The sequence below is a fragment of the Hyperolius riggenbachi genome, chromosome 12, assembly GCF_040937935.1.
Source record: "Hyperolius riggenbachi isolate aHypRig1 chromosome 12, aHypRig1.pri, whole genome shotgun sequence".
Taxonomy (NCBI): Eukaryota; Metazoa; Chordata; class Amphibia; order Anura; family Hyperoliidae; genus Hyperolius; species Hyperolius riggenbachi.
In genome coordinates, this window is record NC_090657.1 from 21840891 (window position 1) to 21867745 (window position 26855).

A 26855-nucleotide genomic window follows, 5' to 3' on the forward strand; every position below is an offset into this window, starting at 1 on the left:
ATTCCAGCGCACATCTTTATTATTTTTTTATTATTATTTAGTATTTATATAGCGCTGACATCTTCCGCAGCGTTGTACAGAGTATATTGTCTTGTCACTTAACTGTCCCTCTGAGTGGCTCACAATCTAATCCCTACCATAGTCCTATGTCTATATTGTGTAGTGTATGTATCGTAGTCTAGGGCCAATTTCGGGGGGAAGCCAATTAACGTATCTGTATGTTTTTTGGGATGTGGGAGGAAACAGGAGTACCCGGAGGAAACCCACAAAGACACGGGGAGAACATACAATCTCCGTGCAGATGTTGACCTGGCTGGGATTCAAACCGGGGACCCAGCGTTGCAAGGCGAGAGCGCTAATCTCTATGCCACCGTGCTGGGTGTATCTGGTGGTGGACTTGCATTGACAGACAAATGATGATAGCAAGAGATAGAAGTTTGAACATCTAATGGACTTGCATTTTAATGAACTTTGAAAGATGTGCGCTGGAATCCTTTATTGATGCAAGATTTGCTTGTGGCCTAAACCTGATTGAAGCGCACTCTTGAAATTCACCTGTGGTTACACAAATATTTCATCTGTAGCGCTTTGATATTGATTGATAGTTAGCCCATGGAGTGTTGAGAGCAAAGCAAAACAAACAGCAGAAATCTGGAATGTATTACTTGTTTCATTAACTCTTCTTGAAAAGGCAGGGAGCAGCATTTCACTGAGTTACAAGCACAATTTAGTGCCCATCCATTCTAGAAAAGTACAGGACAGAGACCGGAAGAAAACTTACTGGGGAAATAAATATTCAGGCGTGAGCTCCAGGTCGTCGTCATAGCCAAACCTCCGCAGTACAGTCCATGTGGTCTCATGTCTCCCCCTCTGGATGAATAGTGTGTGCAGAAACAGGAACCCTGCAGGAAAAAGACCCTCAGGTCACAGGAAGCACATCACATGTACTAAAATGTCATTACAAGGAACAGAAACATGGTGTCATCACACACACTTAACCTCCTTGGCGGTTAATTTTTTCTGCAAAAATTGCAGAATTCCAATTTTTTTTTTAATGTTTCATGTAAAGCTACCAGTGGTAGCTACATGAAACACCACTAGAGGGCGCATGTGGCCCTCTAGTCCGATCGTCGCCGGCATCTATAGCAAACAGGGGAACGTGTATATAACGCGTTCCCGTTTGGCTTCTCCTGTCGCCATGGCGACGATCACGTCAGCCGACGTCCTGACGTCAGGCACACCCGATCCAGCCCATAGCGCTGCCCGGAACTCATTGATCCGGGCAGCGCAGGGCTCTGGCGGGGGGCCTCTTCAGCCGCTGCGTGCGGCCGATCGCCGCCGGGCGATCAAGCTGTGCGCGCGGCTAGCAAAGTGCTGGCTGCGTGCACAGCAATTTACAGAATGAAAATCGCCCCACCAGGGGCTGAGATCTCCCCCTGCGCGGCATAGCCCGAGCTCAGCTCGGGCTTACCGCCAGGGAGGTTAAAGGCCAAAATAATGTAAAATTCAGGAGATAATCAGTTTACCCCAGAGAGACCCCTGTAAAGAGAACCTGTGACTATTAATGTCAATGTGCCAAAGATACTAGTATTCATTGGTGAAGGGATGTATCTCTTTACTGTCATGAATATAAACTCTTCCTGTATGAGTTTAGGCAAAAGATGATCTATGGTAAAAAAAAAAAAAAAAAAAAGCTTTGTAAGTGGAGTAGATTTTTGGAGGGAAATGGATGGTGCACACATAGATCTACAGTTTATAATACATTTGAGCGGTGAGAAAAGTAACCAAGGGCAGACCAGTAACCCAAACCCTGGGGGACCTTCCACCTTTGAGGATCCAGGGGAAAGTCTCACCTTTTAGGGTCAGCCCATTCCCGGACACTCCATCATGGACATTCTTGCGCACCACATTCTTCACATCTTCTAAAGCTTGAGGGGCAAGTGGAATGTGGAAACAGGTTCTCTGAAAAAGAAGAACCAAGCTAGAGGATTCTGGGATGATGTCACACCGAACCCTATGAGAGGGCCACTACAGCAATGAGGACAGGCTGCAGGGTGTAGGTGGATTGTACACAAGGTGCATCATTACCTGGAAGAAGTTGAGTTCGGCGTCATTTAATATTCCATCATTGTCCAGGTCAGAAATCTTAAAGATGCGAGTCAGAGCTCTGATACAGGCTGGCTTCAACTGGAAGAGACCAGAAGCAAGAGGCTCTGTAGCCACATGAGTAGAATTATGAACAAACAGGTTGATTATTGAAACTATGCCTCAATCTAAAAATACTCCAGGTTCATAACTCTAGTTTTTAAGTCACAACTTGTGCTCTGGACCCAATTATTTCTCATCTAGTTCCCTGGTCCTCTCCGTCTATTTCTACTGGCTTTTTTCCTGTCTTTATTGGAACAAGCATCTGTAAAACTACTACACACATGCAATTTTCAATTGGCCAATGATTGACCAATTTTACCACCTCCAAAGCTTAGCTGCACAGTCTGCTCATGGGATTCAAAATCTGTGGCCCTCATACTATGTAGGTGGACAAATTGACCAGCGATTGGCCAATCAAAATTGGATGTGTGTATGCACCCCAATAAACCACTCTAGATTCTCCAGCACTCTAGTTTCCATCCTGTCTCACTTCACCCCTTCAGTTAATAACTATTTGCACAGCATTTTCAATAAGAATTGTATGATAGCTGGAAGACAAAAAACTCTTTACTCTGGTTACATCTGTTTGTTACCAAATACAACAAATCAATCAGCGTATCACGCCCATATCAAAAGCATATATAAAATAAAATGATGCTGCCTGGAAAACAAATGACTGCTCCAAAGACAAAAGTAAAAAAACAAGCATGTACTGCAAGTTCAGGCGAAGTCCCATCACACATATTGTGCTCATCACCCTGTTCACTAGTAGGCTTACCAGATGGGAGGAGACCCAGATTATATGGACTGATACAGCATAGGTCTCTACTGAATGTCTCCCCTCCTGACAGCTCCAGCACAGCTCTCACATTAGCAGCGTCTCTCTCCAAGGGCAAAGCTCATATACATGAGGCACCAGTGTGCATAAACAGCATAAGTCTAAGTGTACACCATTTAAGTAGTAAAAATTCTTTCATATTTTATATTGTGACACAAAGCGCTGGTTGTTTTTTGGAGGGGGTCCACATGATAGAAGTGTATTTTTACAGTTATGTCTGCATTTGTGCTAGGTGCAATAAATCTAAAGGAATTTTTATGACTAAAATGGAGTACATTTAGACATTATAGGTTTTTATGCACGTTGGGACCGCACATTTGTGAAGTTTGTCCACAGGATAGACGAGTAACTTATCTCTCTGCTAACTCCTGGAGTTATTGCCTACAGTCTTACATCTGCTACCACTAGCCCACTGAAACAGACCTCATCACAGCATCCAACACTGCCAGCTGTAAAATCCAAAACCCATTGGTCCACTGTCATCCTCCCCCATCTTTTCTTATCTTAGAACACAATTTCTCTCCTATTTTTCATCTTGCGGCATCTAGTGCAAAGCACTTTCTTGTATATCTCTTACTTAATGAGGTAGCAAATTCAAAATGAACTTCCGCACACTCATGCCAATCCACTATTTAGGTAAAAGAGGCGCCCTGGTGTGTAATAAAAGCGTTTAAAACAGTTTAAAAATTGACAAGAAAATGAAGCAGCTTACCTCAATGACGAAAAAAAATATTTGTAGTAACAACAGATTGTTATTCGTGATAGCACAGGCCTGTGCTATCACTAATAAAAAAACTGTTGTTACCACAAAGATTTTTTCGTCATTGAGGTAAGCTGCCTCATTTGTCGATTTTAATTGTTTTTAAATGCTTTTATTACACACCAGGATGCAAAAAGGGGAGATGGAGGCTGGCACGTCCAAAAATAGAAAAGCTCTTTTATTAAAGTATCACATTAAAATCTGTGGCAATACAGCCTGTATCCAAAGGTGCGAGGATCTACAGAGGCTTGGGCACCCTTATCCCTGGGCAACGAGTGCCACTCTTTTTATCTTCATTACACAACAGGGCGCCTCTTTTACCCAAATAGTGCATCCCATACCCCCATACGCCACCCGTTTGTGGGGTGGAGACAGAGTATCTGTGGTCTTGCCACGGTAGAGATCTGTCTCCTTTCTTTTCCTAAGGAGAGCGACCATATCCAGGTCCCCGGTGTTTTTATTGAACACACCATGTAAACTTTTACAGTGCAGGTGGAAAAGGTATGTGAACCTTTAGATTTAATAACTGGTTGAACCTCTGTTGGCAGCAAAAACTTCAACCAAACATTTCCTGTAGTTGCAGATCAGACGTGAACAACGGTCAGGAGTAATTCTTAACCATTCCTCTTTACAGAACTGTTTCAGTTCAGCAATATCCTTGGGATCTCTGGTGTAAATTGCTTTCTGGAGGTCATGCCACAGCATCTCAATCGGATTGAGGTCAGGACTCTAATTGGGCCACTCCAGAAGGGGTATTTTCTTCTGTGTAAAGCCAATGGGTACCGATTTTTTTGTTTTTTTTTTAAGTCAGATACTCACCTAAGGAGAGGGAAGGCTCGGTCCTAATGAGCCTTTCCTCTCCTCTCCCAGTGCCTCCTTCGTTCAAATCCCCCGCCGCGGGGGACTTCGGAAGTCTTCGGGAGCACTCGGGCTCCCGAAGACGGACCGCTCCATACTGCGCACACGCGTCATAGACCCGCGCGAGTGCGTCAGAGGGCGCTCGCGCATGTGCAGTACGGAGCGGCCCGTCTTCGGGAGCGAGCCCTAGTGCTCCCGAAGACTTCCGAAACCTCCCTTCGACGGTGGAAGTGGCAGTATTTGACCGAACTGGTTGAATACTGCTACGGGGGATCCTGAGCGGGACTGGGCACCAGGAGAGGGGAGGCTCATTAGGACCGAGCCTTCCCTCTCCTTAGGTGAGTATCTGACTTTATTTTTAAAAGGGTACATTCACTTTAAGCCATTCTGTTGTTGATTTACTTCTATGCTTTGGGTCGTTGTCCTGTTGCAACACCCATCTTCTGCTGAGCTTCAGCTGGTGGACAGGTGGCCTTAAATTCTGCTGAATAATGTCTTGATATACTTTGGAATTCATTTTTCCGAAGGGTTCACATATATTTTCTTGCTACTCAGACACTCAGAGAGCATTCCTATTCCAACATGACATTGTGGAGTCTTCCTGATGACCCTCCGGTATTCAGTATGACCACTGCACATTAAACAGTGATCACAGAACTCTGGGCTCAACTCACTGGCTACAGTGATTATCTATACTTACTTCCTTTTCTTCTGGGCAGTAAAGAGGACCAGTAGGGTGTAACACGGCTTTCTGTGCATAATAGAACAACTCAGAGATGTTCTTCAAATTTTTGGCTGAACACTGGAGAAAAAAAAACACATAACAAGATAAGCAGGAAACATTGAATTTGGCCCTTCCCCAACAGCACAGTACCGACTTCAGCCTACTGGTCTATACCATGGAGATTTCTTAAAGGAATACTGTAGGGGGGTCGGGGGAAAATTAGTTGAACTTACCCGGGGCTTCTAATGGTCCGCCCACAGACATCCTGTGCCCACGCATACATAACAGAAGATTGTCACCACTCACACACCTGTGACTTCTGCACTTGTCCAAAACATATCCTGTATTGTTCATTGTAAATACAACCCAAACCCAAACTCACCTCCACACAGGTCTCAATTTCTGAATACTGATTCATGATGGGAAGGACAGTCTCCATGCTGCTGTAGTCTAACAGGTCTGATTTGTTCCCTACAAGGATCAGAGGTACCCTGGAACAGGGAGATGGCAATAAACCCAGTGATCAGCTTAACAGAGAGAACATGGTGAGACAGAAGCACAGAGATGTGCTGGGCAGGGTAGAACACCAGAGTCTGGCAGCTACCTGTTGTCTTTGTCCGTGCGCTCGTTGATGAGTGGAATCCAGTGGTTGGTGACCTGCAGAAGACGGGAAACATGACAATACATCAGAGGAGAAAGGAGTATAGAGGAAGATGAGGAGGGGGAAGTGTCAGGATTCTGTACCTTGTCTATGGAGTTCTTGTTATTGACAGCGTATACTATGCAGATGACATTGGCCTGAAGGATTAAGGAACATGCGGTCACTGCACAGGAACGGCACGGCAATAAAACACAACCCATACACAGAGAATAACACAACACACAGACCATTCCCAGACATACCATGGACAACAACAAAGACCTAAGAGTGACGACCATCTTACCCGAGAGATCTCCTGATAGAGCTGCTCATCTGTCTGCTCCATCTCTGCAGAGAAATCACAGCATAACAGGGTCACTTCATGCACAGCCCAGAGGAAGGATAGAAAACTGGGAGAAATCTTCTGCAACTCAGCACAATCACTAGGAGTGCAAAAACTAATAACAAAACGTCGACACAGATACGCATGCTAACAGTGTTTTGGAAGCGCGTTAGATTGACCACTTCAGGCACACCGCAGGTAATATGAAAGCATCCATAGACTTTCATAACCCTGCGGTAGCAGCGCCATAAATTGCCGCGGCGCACCCGCCAGTGTGAACGGGCCCTCAGTCATCAATCACTACAGCAATACATAGGAAGAATCCTGTCCTTCCACCTTAATGTATTAGATTTCAAAGCCCATTCTACACGTTGCGATTCTTTATATGATTGGATTACAATTCTATTTACGATCCGATTACATCGGACATGTCCGTTTGGGATTCGATTTGCCATTGTTTTGCAATGGCAAATTAAATTGAATCGAATCCCGATCGGACATGTCGGATTTAATCGGATCGTAAATAGAATTGTAATCGAATCATATAGAGAATCTTATCGTGTAGATGGGGCTTAAAGGTATCCATACACTCACTGATTTTCCCATTCAATTACTTGCAGATTCAACTTGTCTGCTAGGAGTCTATTCCCCCAAAATGTCGGATTACTCGACTTACAATCGATTTTGACCAAACGTTAATTGAAAGTATCTGTCAGATAGGACGATTGGGGGCGGGGCAGGACCTGTAGTCGATTGATAGGCCATAGCTTTGCACTGTATCAAATAATACAACCCCTGCAGTTAGAGCGATTTTCAGGATTCCTTGCTGGAATGTAGAGTAAATTGATGTGCTGTCAGTAGTTCCTTTCTGAAGCGATTCCTATAAGAAAGGAAACAATTTTGCACTACTGGGACATGACTTCTGGGAGGAGCTCTTATCTGTGGAATATCTAAACAAAAGCCTATTGAACGGGAATACCTTAAAGAGAACCTGAGGCGGAATACTGAAATATGGAGTACTTCCTGGGTCGCGGCTTGGCTTCCTAGTGGAGGAAGCTAGCAGAGGCGGGGAATGGTGGGAGGAGCCTGTTATTGATGCTGAGGAGGCCGATTGACAAGCCTCAGGTAAACAAAGCAGGCTAGCGACAAGCAGATTGTCGCTAGCCTGGTGATCTTTTCAAGGGGGACAGCAGAGCCATGGGGGGACTAGCAGCGGCGATAGAAGGACACAGAAGCATGTCAATGTGCACATGACATGCCTCTGGGTCCTATAAGGATTTCAATATTCCGCCTCGGGTTCTCTTTAAAGAGACTCTGTAACAAAATGTTAAGCCTTATTTCTTCTATGCTATAAGTTCCTATACCTGTTCTAATGTGGTCTGTCTTACTGCAGCCTTTCCTACTTGCACTGTCTCTGTAATAAATCTCATCTCCTTTCCTCTGTTGTGTCTGTCGGCTGGGGCTGGAATGTGTTGAATGTGCAGGGCTGCTTGTCATTGGCAGAAGCTTTACACACCCTCTCCAAGCTCTGCATGAGTCACACAGGGAGCTGTTCTCAGCTATCATACTCTGGTTAGAAGCCAGTCTTTTGTTTGTAAACACTGCCTAAAACTGTTCATTACAAACCAGGATTGCAGCAGAGAGTGGCAGAAACAGCACAGAGGAGCCCAGGAGAAAATAAGGAATAGAATGGTATGCTTTTTATTGTAAGAATATTGGAGTACAGATTCTCTTTAAGCTGGCTATACACGTAAGGTAGTCATAAATCACTCGATTTTCCATTGTGCGATTAAGCAATCGACTTTATTGGGTGATCAATTACAGAGTGATTGATCAAGAGTCAATCGACTAGAGGCCCACACACTACAAGCGAGATCCTATGCAATTCCCTTTCACTAATCGAACTGAACAATGTTGTACCTCCATGCTGTGAAGCCAAAAATCTATTCTGTGTTGATCAAAACCACGTGAACACTAGCCGATTCCTTCATGATCGACCGATATCATTCATCCTGTCTGATCATATAAATTGGTTGTATTGACGAGATATTGGCAAATTTCCATCCATCAAGCAAAAGAGAACATAATATATTCTCCTTCAATCCGATAAAATTATTGCTTGGTCAATCCCACATCAAAATCGAGTAAAGTATGGCCCCATGTGGCAAAACCATCAATTCCTCTAATAGAAATCGATTCAGAAAATAATTGATTCCTAACACACACAGCACATCAATTTTCAACAGATTCCAGCAGGGAACTTTGCAGTGCAATGCTGCGGCCTATCGATTGGCTACCACTCCTAATCCGCCCCTGATCTACCTTCCTTCCCAGCCAATCAATATTGTTGACCGATTTTTGGTCAAAATTGATCACATTTTGAAGGATCTAACATTTCGGAGGAGTCAATTCCCAGCAGATGGATCTAAATATATTTCAAAGATTTCCTTTAGAATCTATGTGTATCCCAGAAGACTTGGCGTTGTTGAAATACTGCAACCCAGTGAATGAAGTGTTGCTATCACAATATCACTAGCTACAGCAGACACTTGGGAGAACTACTTGTTGAATTTTTTCACATACCTTTGCAAACAAAAGCTAAGGGAGCGTTCCCCTCACGGAAAAATATATTCCACGAGTATATAGTGTTTGCATGTCTACAGCTACCGTATTTCCCAGAAAGTCAGCCCTACTCTGAAAATAAGCCCTAGCTGGAATTTTGAGCTTGCTCGAAATATAAACCCTTCCCCGAATATAAGCGCCAGCGGCTGTTAAAGAAGAGGAAGTGGCGGTGACACAGAGGTGCAGTGCCAATCAGGTACCGGTCCTGTCATCCCAGCACACAACAAGGTTATCAGCTGTGTGCAGGAATGACAGGGCAGGTACCTGATCAGTACATTGCAGAGGAAGCGGGGAGTGGACACAGCGGTGCAGTACCAGATACCGGTCCTGTCATCCCAGCACACAGCAAGGTTATCAGCTGTGTGCAGGGATGACAGGGCAGGTACCTGATCAGTACATTGCAGAGGAAGCGGGGAGTGGACACAGTGGTGCAGTGCCAATCAGGTACCGGTCCTGTCATCCCAGCACACAGCAAGGTTATCAGCTGTGTGCAGGGATGACAGGGCAGGTACCTGATCAGTACATTGCAGAGGAAGAGGAAGCGGAGTGGACACAACGGTGCAGTGCCAATCAGGTACCGGTCCTGTCATCCCAGCACACAGCAAGGTTATCAGCTGTGTGCAGGGATGACAGGTCAGGTACCTGATCAGTACATTGCAGAGGAAGAGGGGAGTGGACACAGCGGTGCAGTACCAATCAGGTACCGGTCCTGTCATCCCAGCACACAGCAAGGTTATCAGCTATGTGCAGGGGTGACAGGGCAGGTACCTGATCAGTACATTGCAGAGGAAGAGGGGAGTGGACACAGAGGTGCAGTGCCAATCAGGTACCGGTCCTGTCATCCCAGCACACAGCAAGGTTATCAGCTGTGTGCAGGGATGACAGGGCAGGTACCTGATGAGTACATTGCAGAGGAAGAGGAAGCGGAGTGGACACAGCGGTGCAGTACCAATTGATCACCAGTCCTGTCATCCCAGCACACAGCAAGGTTATCAGCTGTGTGCAGGGATGACAGGGCAGGTACCTGATCAGTACATTGCAGAGGAAGAGGAAGCGGAGTGGACACAGCGGTGCAGTACCAATTGATCACCAGTCCTGTCATCCCAGCACACAGCAAGGTTATCAGCTGTGTGCAGGGATGACAGGGCAGGTGCCTATCATCATATGGTATTCATAGAAATATAAGACATCCCCTCAAAATAAGCCCCAGTACATCTTTTGGAGCAAAATGTATTATTTTTTGGGGGAAACACAGTATTATCTGTCAGCTGAAAGTCATGTCACTTTACCGGAATAATCCACGATGTGTGTAGGAACTCTCTCTGGGGTCACATCGCCTGGGATTGTGATCTCCTCTGCTCGAGCAGGGACCTGAAACAGATAAGAGGTTACAGGAACATTGCTGTGACTCTGAGAACCCTGTATGAGCTTCTCATGTTCCCTTTGTCACCTCTTTTCTCTCCATCCTTCTGCAGCCTATAAAGCAGTCATGTAATGCAGTGTGATCTACACTAACATGTAGCCCCTTTGTGTACACAACAAAATGGCTGCTGGGTCTCCCACTACCTTGACATGAACATGAACAAAGAATGAACTATTGCGTAATATCCTTTCAGAATACCTTTACCCTGGCTGTTTGCTGATCTTCTGCCTCTACATCCTGCATCAGTGACCCAGAACAGGTATGTAAATAAGGAGCTTTGACTCCATTGGCTGCATGCTTATTTTGGAGGCACTTATGAGGAACTGCAGCCAATAGATCTACACAATAGTCATATTATAATGATGGCAGCCTCCACATTTCTCTCAGTACCAGAAACTGTCCGAAGCATGCAGATTTTAAAATATTCATGTATGAATTAATCTGAATTTTTGTATTATTTTGGTAAATATTCAGCCATGATATTATAAAAGGCTTAGTAAATTAAGCTCAAAATAAAGATTAGGAAATCTCCACAGCAGGCGATCTCCCACAGACACTTAATGGTTTGTAACACCTATATTTTTCTATCCGTGAAAGAAGACTCATCACCTCTCCCGCGAGGCTCCTGCTGGCCTCACAGTCTCTCTCTTTCCATCTCTAGTAGAAGACTTCTTGGGTTGGTGAGTATAATGAGAGACAGTCTGTGACATGACTATGTACACTGTGAAACACTGCAGAAGATGTTAGCCCTATATAAACACAAATAAATAATGAGAGAACTGGAGACCAGTGGGGACCTTCCTGGGAAACTAGAAGAATGGGAGGACCTGGGACAAGCAGTAGGCTTCTGGAAAGGGGAGTATCGATGGTAAGAACCAGAGATCAACAGTAGGCTTCCTGGAATCGCAAGTATGATGGAAAAACCAACAGAAACCATTCTAAGGCGGTATGATGGGAGGACCATCAGGAGCTTTTCTAAGGTGGTATGATGGCAGGACCACCAGGAGCCATTCTAAAGTGGTATGATGGAAGGACCAACAGGAGCCATTCTAAGGTGGTATGATGGAAGGACCAACAGGAGCCATTCTAAGGTGGTATGATGGAAGGACCAACAGGAGCCATTCTAAGGTGGTATGATGGAAGGACCAACAGGAGCCATTCTAAGGTGGTATGATGGAAGGACCAACAGGAGCCATTCTAAGGTGGTATGATGGAAGGACCAACAGAAACCATTCTAAGGCGGTATGATGGGAGGACCATCAGGAGCTATTCTAAGGTGGTATGATAGCAGGACCACCAGGAGCCATTCTAAAGTGGTATGATGGAAGGACCAACAGGAGCCATTCTAAGGTGGTATGATGGAAGGACCTACAGGAGCCATTCTAAGGTGGTATGATGGAAGGACCAACAGGAGCCATTCTAAGGTGGTATGATGGAAGGACCAACAGGAGCCATTCTAAGGTGGTATGATGGAAGGACCAACAGGAGCCATTCTAAGGTGGTATGATGGAAGGACCAACAGGAGCCATTCTAAGGTGGTATGATGGGAGGACCAACAGGAGCCATTCTAAGGTGGTATGATGGGAGGACCAACAGGAGCCATTCTAAGGTGGTATGGTGGGAGGACCAACAGGAGCCATTCTAAGGTGGTATGGTGGGAGGACCAACAGGAGCCATTCTGCCATTCTAAGGTGGTATGGTGGGAGGACCAACCGGAGCCATTCTAAGGTGGTATGATGGAAGGACCAACAGGAGCCATTCTAAGGCGATATGATGGAAGGACCAACAGGAGCCATTCTAAGGTGGTATGATGGAAGGACCAACAGGAGCCATTCTAAGGTGGTATGATGGGAGGACCACCAGAAGCCATTCTAAGGTGGTATGATGGAAGGACCAACAGGAGCCATTCTAAGGTGGTATGATGGAAGGACCAACAGGAGCCATTCTAAGGTGGTATGATGGAAGGACCAACAGGAGCCATTCTAAGGTGGTATGATGGAAGGACCAACAGGAGCCATTCTAAGGTGGTATGATGGAAGGACCAACAGGAGCCATTCTAAGGCGGTATGATGGAAGGACCAACAGGAGCCATTCTAAGGCAGTATGATGGAAGGACCAACAGGAGCCATTCTAAGGTGGTACGATGGAAGGACCAACAGGAGCCATTCTAAGGTGGTATGATGGAAGGACCAACAGGAGCCATTCTAAGGTGGTATGATGGAAGGACCAACAGGAGCCATTCTAAGGTGGTATGATGGAAGGACCAACAGGAGCCATTCTAAGGTGGTATGATGGAAGGACCAACAGGAGCCATTCTAAGGTGGTATGATGGAAGGACCATCAGGAGCCATTCTAAGGTGGTATGATGGAAGGACCAACAGGAGCCATTCTAAGGTGGTATGATGGAAGGACCAACAGGAGCCATTCTAAAGTGGTATGATGGAAGGACCAACAGGAGCCATTCTAAGGTGGTATGATGGAAGGACCAACAGGAGCCATTTTATGGTGGTATGATGGAAGGACCAACAGGAGCCATTCTAAGGTGGTATGATGGAAGGACCAACAGGAGCCATTCTAAGGTGGTATGATGGAAGGACCAACAGGAGCCAATCTAAGGTGGTATGATGGGAGGACCAACAGGAGCCATTCTAAGGTGGTATGATGGGAGGACCAACAGGAGCCATTCTAAGGTGGTATGGTGGGAGGACCAACAGGAGCCATTCTAAGGTGGTATGGTGGGAGGACCAACAGGAGCCATTCTAAGGTGGTATGGTGGAAGGACCAACAGAAGCCATTCTAAGGTGGTATGATGGAAGGACCAACAGGAGCCATTCTGCCATTCTAAGGTGGTATGGTGGGAGGACCAACCGGAGCCATTCTAAGGTGGTATGATGGAAGGACCAACAGGAGCCATTCTAAGGCGGTATGATGGAAGGACCAACAGGAGCCATTCTAAGGTGGTATGATGGAAGGACCAACAGGAGCCATTCTAAGGTGGTATGATGGGAGGACCAACAGGAGCCATTCTAAGGCAGTATGATGGAAGGACCAACAGGAGCCATTCTAAGGTGGTATGATGGGAGGACCAACAGGAGCCATTCTGCCATTCTAAGGTGGTATGGTGGGAGGACCAACCGGAGCCATTCTAAGATGGTATGATGGATGGACCAACAGGAGCCATTCTAAGGCGGTATGATGGAAGGACCAACAGGAGCCATTCTAAGGTGGTATGATGGAAGGACCAACAGGAGCCATTCTAAGGTGGTATGATGGGAGGACCAACAGAAGCCATTCTAAGGTGGTATGATGGAAGGACCAACAGGAGCCATTCTAAGGTGGTATGATGGCAGGATCACCAGGAGCCATTCTAAACTGGTATGATGGAAGGACCAACAGGAGCCATTCTAAGGTGGTATGATGGAAGGAGCAACAGGAGCCATTCTAAGGTGGTATGGTGGGAGGACCAACAGGAGCCATTCTGCCATTCTAAGGTGGTATGGTGGGAGAACCAACCGGAGCCATTCTAAGGTGGTATGATGGAAGGACCAACAGGAGCCATTCTAAGGCGGTATGATGGAAGGACCAACAGGAGCCATTCTAAGGTGGTATGATGGGAGGACCAACAGGAGCCATTCTGCCATTCTAAGGTGGTATGGTGGGAGGACCAACCGGAGCCATTCTAAGGTGGTATGATGGAAGGACCAACAGGAGCCATTCTAAGGCGGTATGATGAAAGGACCAACAGGAGCCATTCTAAGGTGGTATGATGGAAGGACCAACAGGAGCCATTCTAAGGTGGTATGATGGGAGGACCAACAGAAGCCATTCTAAGGTGGTATGATGGAAGGACCAACAGGAGCCATTCTAAGGTGGTATGGTGGGAAGACCATCAGGAGCTATTCTAAGGTGGTATGATGGCAGGATCACCAGGAGCCATTCTAAACTGGTATGATGGAAGGACCAACAGGAGCCATTCTAAGGTGGTATGATGGAAGGACCAACAGGAGCCATTCTAAGGCGGTATGATGGAAGGACCAACAGGAGCCATTCTAAGGTGGTATGATGGAAGGACCAACAGGAGCCATTCTAAGGTGGTATGATGGAAGGACCAACAGGAGCCATTCTAAAGTGGTATGATGGAAGGACCAACAGGAGCCATTCTAAGGTGGTATGATGGAAGGACCAACAGGAGCCATTCTATGGTGGTATGATGGAAGGACCAACAGGAGCTATTCTAAGGTGGTATGATGGAAGGACCAACAGGAGCCATTCTAAGGTGGTATGATGGAAGGACCAACAGGAGCCAATCTAAGGTGGTATGATGGGAGGACCAACAGGAGCCATTCTAAGGTGGTATGATGGGAGGACCAACAGGAGCCATTCTAAGGTGGTATGGTGGGAGGACCAACAGGAGCCATTCTAAGGTGGTATGGTGGGAGGACCAACAGGAGCCATTCTAAGGTGGTATGGTGGAAGGACCAACAGGAGCCATTCTAAGGTGGTATGATGGAAGGACCAACAGGAGCCATTCTGCCATTCTAAGGTGGTATGGTGGGAGGACCAACCGGAGCCATTCTAAGGTGGTATGATGGAAGGACCAACAGGAGCCATTCTAAGGCGGTATGATGGAAGGACCAACAGGAGCCATTCTAAGGTGGTATGATGGAAGGACCAACAGGAGCCATTCTAAGGTGGTATGATGGAAGGACCAACAGGAGCCATTCTAAAGTGGTATGATGGAAGGACCAACAGGAGCCATTCTAAGGTGGTATGATGGAAGGACCAACAGGAGCCATTCTATGGTGGTATGATGGAAGGACCAACAGGAGCCATTCTAAGGTGGTATGATGGGAGGACCAACAGGAGCCATTCTAAGGCAGTATGATGGAAGGACCAACAGGAGCCATTCTAAGGTGGTATGATGGGAGGACCAACAGGAGCCATTCTGCCATTGTAAGGTGGTATGGTGGGAGGACCAACCGGAGCCATTCTAAGATGGTATGATGGAAGGACCAACAGGAGCCATTCTAAGGCGGTATGATGGAAGGACCAACAGGAGCCATTCTAAGGTGGTATGATGGAAGGACCAACAGGAGCCATTCTAAGGTGGTATGATGGGAGGACCAACAGAAGCCATTCTAAGGTGGTATGATGGGAGGACCAACAGAAGCCATTCTAAGGTGGTATGATGGAAGGACCAACAGGAGCCATTCTAAGGTGGTATGATGGCAGGATCACCAGGAGCCATTCTAAACTGGTATGATGGAAGGACCAACAGGAGCCATTCTAAGGTGGTATGATGGAAGGAGCAACAGGAGCCATTCTAAGGTGGTATGGTGGGAGGACCAACAGGAGCCATTCTGCCATTCTAAGGTGGTATGGTGGGAGAACCAACCGGAGCCATTCTAAGGTGGTATGATGGAAGGACCAACAGTAGCCATTCTAAGGCGGTATGATGGAAGGACCAACAGGAGCCATTCTAAGGTGGTATGATGGGAGGACCAACAGGAGCCATTCTGCCATTCTAAGGTGGTATGGTGGGAGGACCAACCGGAGCCATTCTAAGGTGGTATGATGGAAGGACCAACAGGAGCCATTCTAAGGCGGTATGATGGAAGGACCAACAGGAGCCATTCTAAGGTGGTATGATGGAAGGACCAACAGGAGCCATTCTAAGGTGGTATGATGGGAGGACCAACAGAAGCCATTCTAAGGTGGTATGATGGAAGGACCAACAGGAGCCATTCTAAGGTGGTATGGTGGGAAGACCATCAGGAGCTATTCTAAGGTGGTATGATGGCAGGATCACCAGGAGCCATTCTAAACTGGTATGATGGAAGGACCAACAGGAGCCATTCTAAGGTGGTATGATGGAAGGAGCAACAGAAGCCATTCTAAGGTGGTATGGTGGGAGGACCAACAGGAGCCATTCTGCCATTCTAAGGTGGTATGGTGGGCGGACCAACCGGAGCCATTCTAAGGCGGTATGATGGAAGGACCAACAGGAGCCATTCTAAGGCGGTATGATGGAAGGACCAACAGGAGCCATTCTAAGGTGGTATGATGGAAGGACCAACAGGAGCCATTCTAAGGTGGTATGATGGGAGGACCAACAGAAGCCATTCTAAGGTGGTATGATGGAAGGACCAACAGGAGCCATTCTAAGGTGGTATGATGGAAGGACCAACAGGAGCCATTCTAAGGTGGTATGATGGAAGGACCAACAGGAGCCATTCTAAGGTGGTATGATGGAAGGACCAACAGGAGCCATTCTAAGGTGGTATGATGGAAGGACCAACAGGAGCCATTCTAAGGTGGTATGATGGGAGGACCAACAGAAGCCATTCTAAGGTGGTATGGTGGAAGGACCAACAGGAGCCATGCTAAGGTGGTATGGTGGGAAGACCATCAGGAGCTATTCTAAGGTGGTATGATGGCAGGATCACCAGGAGCCATTCTAAACTGGTATGATGGAAGGACCAACAGGAGCCATTCTAAGGCGGTATGATGGAAGGACCAACAGGAGCCATTCTAAGGTGGTATGATGGAAGGACCAACAGGAGCCATTCTAAGGTGGTATGATGGGAGGACCAACAGGAGCCATTCTAAGGCAGTATGATGGAAGGACCAACAGGAGCCATTCTAAGGTGGTATGATGGGAGGACCAACAGGAGCCATTCAGCCATTCTAAGGTGGTATGGTGGGAGGACCAACCGGAGCCATTCTAAGGTGGTATGATGGACGGACCAACAGGAGCCATTCTAAGGCGGTATGATGGAAGGACCAACAGGAGCCATTCTAAGGTGGTATGATGGGAGGACCAGCAGAAGCCATTCTAAGGTGGTATGATGGAAGGACCAACAGGAGCCATTCTAAGGTGGTATGATGGAAGGACCAACAGGAGCCATTCTAAGGTGGTATGATGGAAGGACCAACAGGAGCCATTCTAAGGTGGTATGATGGAAGGACCAACAGGAGCCATTCTAAGGTGGTATGATGGAAGGACCAACAGGAGCCATTCTAAGGTGGTATGATGGGAGGACCAACAGAAGCCATTCTAAGGTGGTATGGTGGAAGGACCAACAGGAGCCATTCTAAGGTGGTATGGTGGGAAGACCATCAGGAGCTATTCTAAGGTGGTATGATGGCAGGATCACCAGGAGCCATTCTAAACTGGTATGATGGAAGGACCAACAGGAGCCATTCTAAGGTGGTATGATGGAAGGACCAACAGGAGCCATTCTAAGGTGGTATGATGGAAGGACCAACAGGAGCCATTCTAAGGTGGTATGATGGGAGGACCAACAGAAGCCATTCTAAGGTGGTATGGTGGAAGGACCAACAGGAGCCATTCTAAGGTGGTATGGTGGGAGGACCATCAGGAGCTATTCTAAGGTGGTATGATGGCAGGACCACCAGGAGCCATTCTAAAGTGGTATGATGGAAGGACCAACAGGAGCCATTCTAAGATAGTATGATGGAAGGACCAACAGGAGCCATTCTAAGATAGTATGATGGAAGGACCAACAGGAGCCATTCTAAGGTGGTATGAAGGAAGGACCAACAGGAGCCATTCTAAGGTGGTATGATGGGAGGACCAACAGGAGCCATTCTAAGGTGGTATGATGGGAGGACCAACAGACGCCATTCTAAGGTGGTATGATGGAAGGACCAACAGGAGCCATTCTAAGATAGTATGATGGAAGGACCAACAGGAGCCATTCTAAGATAGTATGATGGAAGGACCAACAGGAGCCATTCTAAGGTGGTATGAAGGAAGGACCAACAGGAGCCATTCTAAGGTGGTATGATGGGAGGACCAACAGGAGCCATTCTAAGGTGGTATGATGGGAGGACCAACAGACGCCATTCTAAGGTGGTATGATGGAAGGACCAACAGAAGCCATTCTAAGATAGTATGATTGAAGGACCAACAGGAGCCATTCTAAGATAGTATGATGGAAAGACCAACAGGAGCCATTCTAAGGTGGTATGAAGAAAGGACCAACAGGAGCCATTCTAAGGTGGTATGAAGGAAGGACCAACAGGAGCGATTCTAAGGTGGTATGATGGGAGGACCAACAGGAGCTATTCTAAGCTGGTATGATGGAAGGACCAACAGGAGCCATTCTAAGGTGGTATGATGGGAGGACCAACAGGAGCCATTCTAAGGTGGTATGATGGGAGGATCAACAGAAGCCATTCTAAGGTGGTATGATGGAAGGACCAACAGAAGCCATTCTAAGGTGGTATGATGAGAGGACCAGAGGACAGTGAGAGGCTTCCTGGAGATTGGAATATGATGAGAACCGGATAGAAGTGGGAGGCAAGTAAAATGGGTAGACTGGAGATCAGCAATCGCTAGGATGGAATATTTTAGTTTTTGCCCAGAGATAGGATGGAAGATGGTAGTCAGTGAATGCTGCATTGTCACTGTTCTTAGGGGACCTCTATCCAAGGACAATAGCCATGTTCTCTGGAGGGTTGGAAACCGTACTTGTTCACTTTTTGTCTTATTTAGGGAGGTATGTAACCATCTTGGCCATCCTCTGTCTGTGCAATTATCTAACCAACCCGAGAGCATCTCACCTCCTCCGGGAACTCCTCGCTGACAAGCGACATTATCAGGGATGTCTTCCCCACCCGGGCTGGAAAATAAAAACACAGCAGCGTTACACCAATCCTACAATTAACATATAGAGCAAAGCATCGTACTATTATTATTATTAATAATAATAATAATGCCATCATCTTCTGTTGTGCAAAGTAGGTAAAGCAAACAAAGGTAGTAAACAGCATTAGCATTAATCGGACAGTGACTATAGCCATACATGCATAGATTCTTAAAGTGAATGGGAACCACATTTAAAAAAATGAGACAGATTCTTACCCAAGGAGAGGGAAGGCTCTGGGTCCTATAGAGCCTTCCTGCTCCTCTCCTGGTCCCCTCGTTCTGGTGCTGGCTCGCCCAGTAGCAGTATTTGACTAATTGTCAAATACGGCTTTACCCGGCCGAAGGAGGCTTCAGAAGTCTTCAGGGAGCCCAAGTGCTCCTGAAGAAGGGCGGCCCTGTACTGCGCCTGCGCAAGCACGTTCTCTTGCACGCTCACGCCTGTGCAGTATGGAGCTGCACGTCTTCGGGAGGACACTGCTCCCGAAGACTTCCAAATACCCTTTCTGTGGGGGATTAAAGGGGGGGGGGCAGCACAGGATAGAGAGCACCGAGAGAGGAGACGGAAGGCTCTATACGACCCAGAGCCTTGCCTCTCCTTAGGTAAGTATTTGCTTCATGTTTTTTTTAACCACTTTACCCCCACGCGTACGAATTTCTCCGTCCCTTTTTCCATCCTTTCACCACCAGGGACGGAGAAATCCGTACTTTCCGCGCTCCCGCCGCTGCAGCGCGCACTCCCGCTCGTAAACATGCCGCCGGCGCCGGCCGCTCGCCCGGAGATCAATGAACGGGAAAATCCATTCCCGTTCGTTGATCTAAGCCCTGCAATGATCCGCTGCTTCTCCGATAAGCAGCGCGATCATTGTGGAAAAAAAAAAAACGATCCCAGCCTCCTAGTACTTCCTGCAAGCGTCCGAAAGGACGCATTAAAGGGACTCTGTAACAAAAATGTCATTGTGTTTTCTACCATCCTACAGGTTACTAAACCTATTATAATGTGCTCTGGCTTACTGCAGCACTTTCTACTATCACCATCTCTGTAATAAATCAGCTTATCTTTCCCCTGTTGGACTTGTCGTCCTATGTCTGGAAGGCTGCCAACTCTTCAGTGTGATCTGCTATGCATGCCCCCTCTATGCACACTCCCCTGTGTGTGTGTGTGTTATTTACATTAGCCAGCTTTTCTCTGCTCTCTTATCTTTTACAAGCTGGATAAATCCTCTGTTCACATACTGATGAGTCACATACTGCAGAATTACAGACAACGGGGCAGAGCTGTCTGCAAGAAGAAACGAACAATCAGCTTGTAACTCTTCAGTGAGCTGCAGGGGGAAAGAAACACACAAATGATCTCTTGAGATTCAAAAGGAAGGCTGTATACAGCCTGATTGTGTATGGATGTATTTTCTATGTGTGGACATACTGTACATCAACCTACTTCCTGTTTTGGTGGCCATTTTGTTTGTTTACAAACAAACTTTTTAAAACTGTTTTTGACTACTTTTAATGCGGCAGGGAGCGGCAAAATTGTGACAGAGGGTAATAGGAGGAGATGTCCCCTAACACACTGGTATGTTTACTTTTGTGTGATTTTAACAATACAGATTCTCTTTAATCAAAAAGTTACTGTTGCCATCTTGTGGCCAAATATTAAAACTACACCCTAAAGAATTTTTCACATACAAATAAATTAGTTTTACACAAAAAATTAACTCCTTACCTCCCACACTCCCCAATTTTTTTTTTTTTTGTAATTAGAAAAAAAAAATTACAATTAAAAAAAAAAAAACAAATAGTTACCTTAGGGACTGAACTTTTTAAATGTTTATGTCAAGAGGGTATAACACTGTTACTTTATAAACTATAGGCTTGTAATTAGGGATGGACGCAAAACTGAAAAAAATGCACCTTTATTTCCAATTAAAATATTGGCGCCAAACATTGTGATAGGGACATAAACGGTTTTATAACCGGGACAAATGGGCAAATACATTTCATTGGTTTTAATTACAGTAGCATGCATTATTTAAAAACTATAAAGGCCGAAAACTGAAAAATAATAAATTTTTCCCACATTTTTTCCAATTTTTCCATTAAAACACATTTAGAATAAAATAATTATTGGCATAATGTCCCCCCTAAAGAAAGCCTAATTGGTGGCGAAAAAAACAAGATATAGTTCCTTTCATTGTGATAAGTAATGATAAAGTTATAGACGAATGAATGGAAGGAGCGCTGAAAGGAAGAAAATTGCTCTGGTGGTCAAGGGGTAAAACCCCTCAGTTGGGAAGTGGTTAAATGCGGTTCCCATTCACTTTAAACAACAACAATACAGAGAAAAGTTAAGGCGAGCCTCACAGTTCCAAAAAATATATATAAGCTTTATTGTGGACAATCCTCATCAATAGTAACAAGTCACACAAAACCAAGATAAAATCATTACAAACCACAGGGTCTCTGTGGTGCCACAAGCACCCCAACATACGTCCCACAATCTCACACGACACTCATAATGACCATATGAGTGTCTTGTTTTATTTCTAGGTTAGCATGGGTGTCGCTTGTTCTTTTAGGGTGGAGCATCATGAATGTGTTTGGGAGGGTATAAGCCCATGAGAAGTCCTGTCTACGCACATGTAGATAATGATTCTAGTAGAAAACAGAAGACAAATGGTGGGTATGGTTGGGAAGGTGTCTGAAAAATTAGCGGAAGTAGAACTGATTATAGAAAAATTGTAGGTTACAGTTAGGAATTTGAAGTCCAAACTTTGGGTAAGTAGGAGCCAGTAAAGAGCTTGGCAAGTAGGGAAAGTAGCTGAGGAGCAAGAAGAGAAGTAGAAGGTAGAAGAGTCATACAGAGTTCAGTATGGCATGAAGAGATGTAAAAGCCTGTCTGCATGCTTGATACCTCAGACAACATTGCTGGGCGGAGGCTGTACAGATGTGTATTCATCCTACAGGCTGACAATACGTACTATTGCAATATGGGGGAGGAGGGGCGGGGAGGGCCGGCACCAATGTGGCGTCACAAGGAACGGGCACTTAGCTATCGGCCATTGCTTGCCCGAACTGACTGCCGCCTGGCAGATCGCTTACTAGGCAGCAGGCCAGGGCTGCTGTACACACACCAGATTATCATCAAAGGTCGTCGTTATCAGCCGCCTCACTTTAATCTAGAGTCTGTAGGGGCATTAGTTAGTCAGTTTGTTGATCATAAAAGGAGGAGGTTACAATAATCAAGGTGGGATAGAAGTAAGGTCTGCATTAGCATGTTAGAAGTGTTTTATATAGGGGCGTAACTATACCCTTCAGGACCCCTGCAAACATAATCATCAGACCAGAGCATGGTGTAAATTGCCAAATGTGGAACAATGATCAACGAGGAGGAGTAAGAAACTTTCGCTGTTAGGAGATCATTGGTTATTTTGGTAAAGGCTGTGCCTATATAAGAGTTGGGCAAAAGCCAGGTTGGAGAACAGAGAAAGAGGGAAAAAAAGGAAGTCAGTGGACAAGTAGTCAGCTACAATTGAATGGACAAGGCATTCCAGTGCTTTGGATGGAAAGACGTGAAACCGATGTAGCTGAAGATTGCTGTGGGATCTAGTGAAGAGTTTTTAAGTATAAGGGTAAAGGGAGAATGGGAACATGTAACAAAGGAAGTCCTCATCTGTGTTACTTTTTCTCCAAGGAATGGCTGGCTGAGCACTCTAGATGTTTTTTTAAGGCTTCAATGTAGGTAGTCTGCCATGGAAAATCAGGATCAGAGTAAAGATGGTTAAGGCAAGGTCAGGGGTGGTAAATGTAACTTCTAACAACTAACTGAAAGTTATCAAAGAATATATGTATAGAACAAAGGATCATACGTCTTTAAGGTAAGTTCCTGTGCTGAAGATAAGACCATCGATTAATCCAAGAGATAATCTATACATTGTTTTAAAAGATTAGAAATTAGATTCAGTAAAGCACAGAATCTAAAGAATCTCTACCAACAATTAACATTTCCCCATTAATCATTCACACAACAGTTGATAAATGTCTTTTTTGGCAACAACTGGGCAGAAGTGTGGGTGAGACGACAGTGATATGCAAGTGATGGCCACACTAGCTTTGGTAAGGTAGCCATACATCTAGCGATTTGGCAGTACAATCGACCAATCAATTCGATCATTTTATAAAAGCGAGAGAGAACTGAGTGTGCTCCAGAATTCCCAATAGATGAAAAGTGGCTGATTTTTGTGTCGAATCGACCAGCTTAGTTGATCGAGCAGGATGCAAGACATCAGTTGATCGCACAGGAATTGACTACTGTTCACGTCATTCGATCGACTCAATCTATTTTTGCATTCGGAGCATGGAGGCACAACATCAGTCAGATCAAATGTAGAGGTGAATCGCATAGGATATCGTTTGTAGTGTGTGGGTCACTAGTCGATCGACTTCCAATCAACCACTGGAGTCGATTTCTTAATAAAGTGGATCACTTTATCGATTGAATCAGAATCACTAGATGTATGGCTAGCTTAAGTGGTGCAGGGTGGTTTGACCAGGAAAACAACTGCCATCAAGAACATATTGTTTCCCTAATCTAATGCTGGGAACACACGTTTTGTTTTTGCGGCAGAATCATTCCGATAGATGCCTTCAATAGATAAAATTCCGTCATGCCCGATTCTGCACTCGATTCTTTTCCGTTCGATTTCTCATAGAAATTAATAGAAATAAGATAAGAAAAACGAGCGGAAAATAAGGGAATTGAGCAGAAATTCGAATGGTTAATAGATTGCACGGGGAATCGACCGCAAAAAAAGTATTGCGTTTTCCCAGGTTCACTAGTGGTAAAGGTGAGGCTTGAGATAAGCCCCCATGGTGGTAAAGATAAGGCCTTAGATAACCCCCATGGTGGTAGAGATAAATTCTGACAAAAGTCCACAGGTGACATATCTTCAAGCATGGTCTAGGTGAATTTTTGATTAGTTTGTGTGGTGGTGCAGAAGGGTCTATGATAAGCCTGAACGATTTTAGGAAAAAATTGAATTGAGCGATTTCTGTCCGAAATCACGATTTCGATTCGATTCATGAGTTCCTTCAAATCAGGCTTTCTTCCCCCTCTGTGTCTCTCTTTGTGCACTGTGTCTCTCTGTCCTGTCTCTCTTTGTGCACCCTCTGTGTCTCTCTGTTCCCCTTTAGTCTGTGTTCCCTCTGGGTCTCTCTCTGTGGCCTCCCTGTCCCCCAAGCTGCAGCAGTGCTGGACATACCTTCCAGCACAAGTCCAGCGATGCCTGTCTATCCACTTCTCCTGCAGGATCTAACACATGGCATACTTCCTGTACGTCATGTGATATACAGGAATCAGGAAGTATGCTGTGCACAAGAGCCGGCAGATGGCGATAGAGGCCGGACAGTGTTGGGTTTGTGCAGAAGGTATGTCCAACACTGCCGATGATGCGGGCCGCACTCGCTGGGACTTGGGGGGGGGGGGGGGGGGGGGGAGTATGATGGCACTTCTTCAAACTTACCCTATGCGGAAATGACGTCATTGCGGTCCTGGACGCTTTGACGATTCCGAAACCGTGATCTTGGTGATCGCGATTTCGGTTTAAATTCGATTTATCGTTCAGGCCTAGTCTATGACCTGTCCTTCATATGGCAGTGGGTAATAGTACTGCGATTAGGCCATCAGCTAAATCAGATGACCACTTGAGAGAAATCCATTTAGTTGTCTTTAGGCAACCTTGAGATTGGTCTATTGGTTGGTACAGTTAAGTCCTCAGCTAGTGCATTTGAAGATCAATATGATTTTTTTATGACTTTGTAGTCCAGATGAATCTTCAAAGAAGTCCATCCAGTAGTCCTAAAACTTTGAGTCACCTTGCATTAGAAAGTTATAGAGGCTGCCATCTTGACCACCTAAGAAATGATAGTTGCCTGGTTATAAGGTTGACCCTAATGCTTCTGAGTCACTCCTCGGGATCAAACATGCAAACCATGAATGTCAAAGGAGCCAATCAATAAGATATTGAAATAGTAGTTTACTGGAAAAAGCGTCATTTGCCTGTAATAACAGATTTTCAGATCGCCAGTTGAAAAAGAGCACAGGTGGTTGGCCTGAACGATTTTAGGAAAAAATTGAATTGAGCGATTTCTGTCTGATATTGCGATTTTGATTCGATTCACAATTTCCTTCAAATCAAGCTTTGTTCCCCCTCTGTGCCCCGTCTTTCTTTGTGCCCCCTTTGCCTCTTTATACATCATCTGGGACTCTCTCTTGCCCCCTTTGTGCCCCCCTCTGTGTCTCTTTGTGCCCCCTTGTCCCCCAAGCTGCATTAGTTCTAAACATACCCTCCAGCACGAGTCCGGCGATGCCCGTCTATCCACTTCGCCTCCTGCAGGCTCTAATGCACAGAATACTTCCTGTATGTCATGTGACTTACAGGAACCTGGAGTTTTGCCAAGCACAAGAGCCGGCAGACGGCGATCGAGGATGGACGGCGTTGGACTCATGCGGAAGTTATGTCCAAAGCTGTGGGCCGTAGATGCTGGGACTTTTCCCCATGTGGAAATGACGTGATCGCGATAATTGCCACTTTGACAATTCCGAAATTGTGATCTTGGTGATCGCGATTTCGGTTTAAATTCAATTTATCTTTCAGGCCTAACAGGTGGAACCATGCTCAACACCCATGGCCTTTAAATAACCATTTAGCCTATGCACCAGGCTTTAATATTGGCTATCATAGTAAGGGATGTTAGCCAATTCATTAACCCTTGCTTCCCTCCCCAACACACAGAGACAACTAGTACCACATCTTTGCAAGCACAAAATACAACTACACAGAAGGTCAGCAGTGCAGCTCCAAGACTGCTTTGAGCAAGGTCTGCTTCTCCTAGAGTCATGCACTCTGACAGGATGATCAGGAGTCTTCAGAACACAGCATCATTCCAAAACGCTAATTACAACTCCCTTCCACTTAGAGCAGGGCTGGAGAAAACCTCAAAGCCACATAGCCAGAGTGCCTTATGAATTATAGCTACCTCCTGATTTTTTAGGATTTTGTTCTCATTAGTATCATTGGCTCCTGGAATAGACAAACTGGCTCCTGGATTTCAAATTAATTTTTCTGCAGATTAACAATTGTTAATATGGTTTAATAAAGATAAGAGAAACATTATTTCGTAAAAAAAAAAAAACAAGATCAGAATACTTAGGCCTGGTTCACATTAGCGTTCCCTGTCCGGATTCGCCTGATCGGATCCGGACCGTATACTGTACAAACGGAACGTACGTTCCGCATAGCAATGCAAAGTCTATGCTGACGTTAACATGCGTACGTTACGTACAGAACGGAGCCGGATCGGATCCGGACACTTTTCCAACATGCGCTATTTTTCGGGTCCGGCTCATCCGGCCCACGCACCCGGACCGGAGCCTGACTGCACCATCCGGATATAGAAACTAATGGGGAACGGAAAGCACAGAACACACTGGAGACAAACACCGGACGTTCTACCCCACTTCCTATGCGTATTTATAGCAGGCCTTTTCGGATGGGGACACATGGGCCAAGCATTTCTGGAGTGGAGCAGCAGTGACACACGTGCTGGAGCTGTTTGGCAGAATGTCGGAGGTGGAGGTGAGGCCTACAGCGGAGGACCTGATTCTACAGGTGCACCTTCTGCTGACCCCAACAATTTTATGGTAATTTTGTTTATTTTTTTAACCCACGGATCCGGATGGCAGCCTGATGCAAACGGACCGGATCGGAACCGTACGGATCCAATCCGCATCCGGTCCGTTTGCATGCCAAAACGCAAGTGTGAACGGGGC

The 26855-nt window shown here is 45.8% G+C and overlaps 1 protein-coding gene across 4 annotated transcripts in view; it reads right to left on the reverse strand.

The window, feature by feature from the left end:
- Positions 1-26855, reverse strand: part of RHOT1 (ras homolog family member T1) — a 74257-nt gene that overhangs the window by 36597 nt on the left and 10805 nt on the right. For all 4 annotated transcript variants that reach the window (XM_068263800.1, XM_068263799.1, XM_068263797.1 and 1 more), the window contains exons 2-11: positions 18946-19004; positions 10223-10304; positions 6273-6316; positions 6073-6126; positions 5933-5985; positions 5711-5819; positions 5305-5406; positions 2089-2187; positions 1854-1962; positions 782-902 (exon numbers count right to left, since the gene is read on the reverse strand). In XM_068263800.1, the coding sequence (XP_068119901.1) occupies positions 782-902; positions 1854-1962; positions 2089-2187; positions 5305-5406; positions 5711-5819; positions 5933-5985; positions 6073-6126; positions 6273-6316; positions 10223-10304; positions 18946-19004 (832 nt within the window). The remainder of the gene's footprint in view (positions 1-781; positions 903-1853; positions 1963-2088; positions 2188-5304; positions 5407-5710; positions 5820-5932; positions 5986-6072; positions 6127-6272; positions 6317-10222; positions 10305-18945; positions 19005-26855) is intronic.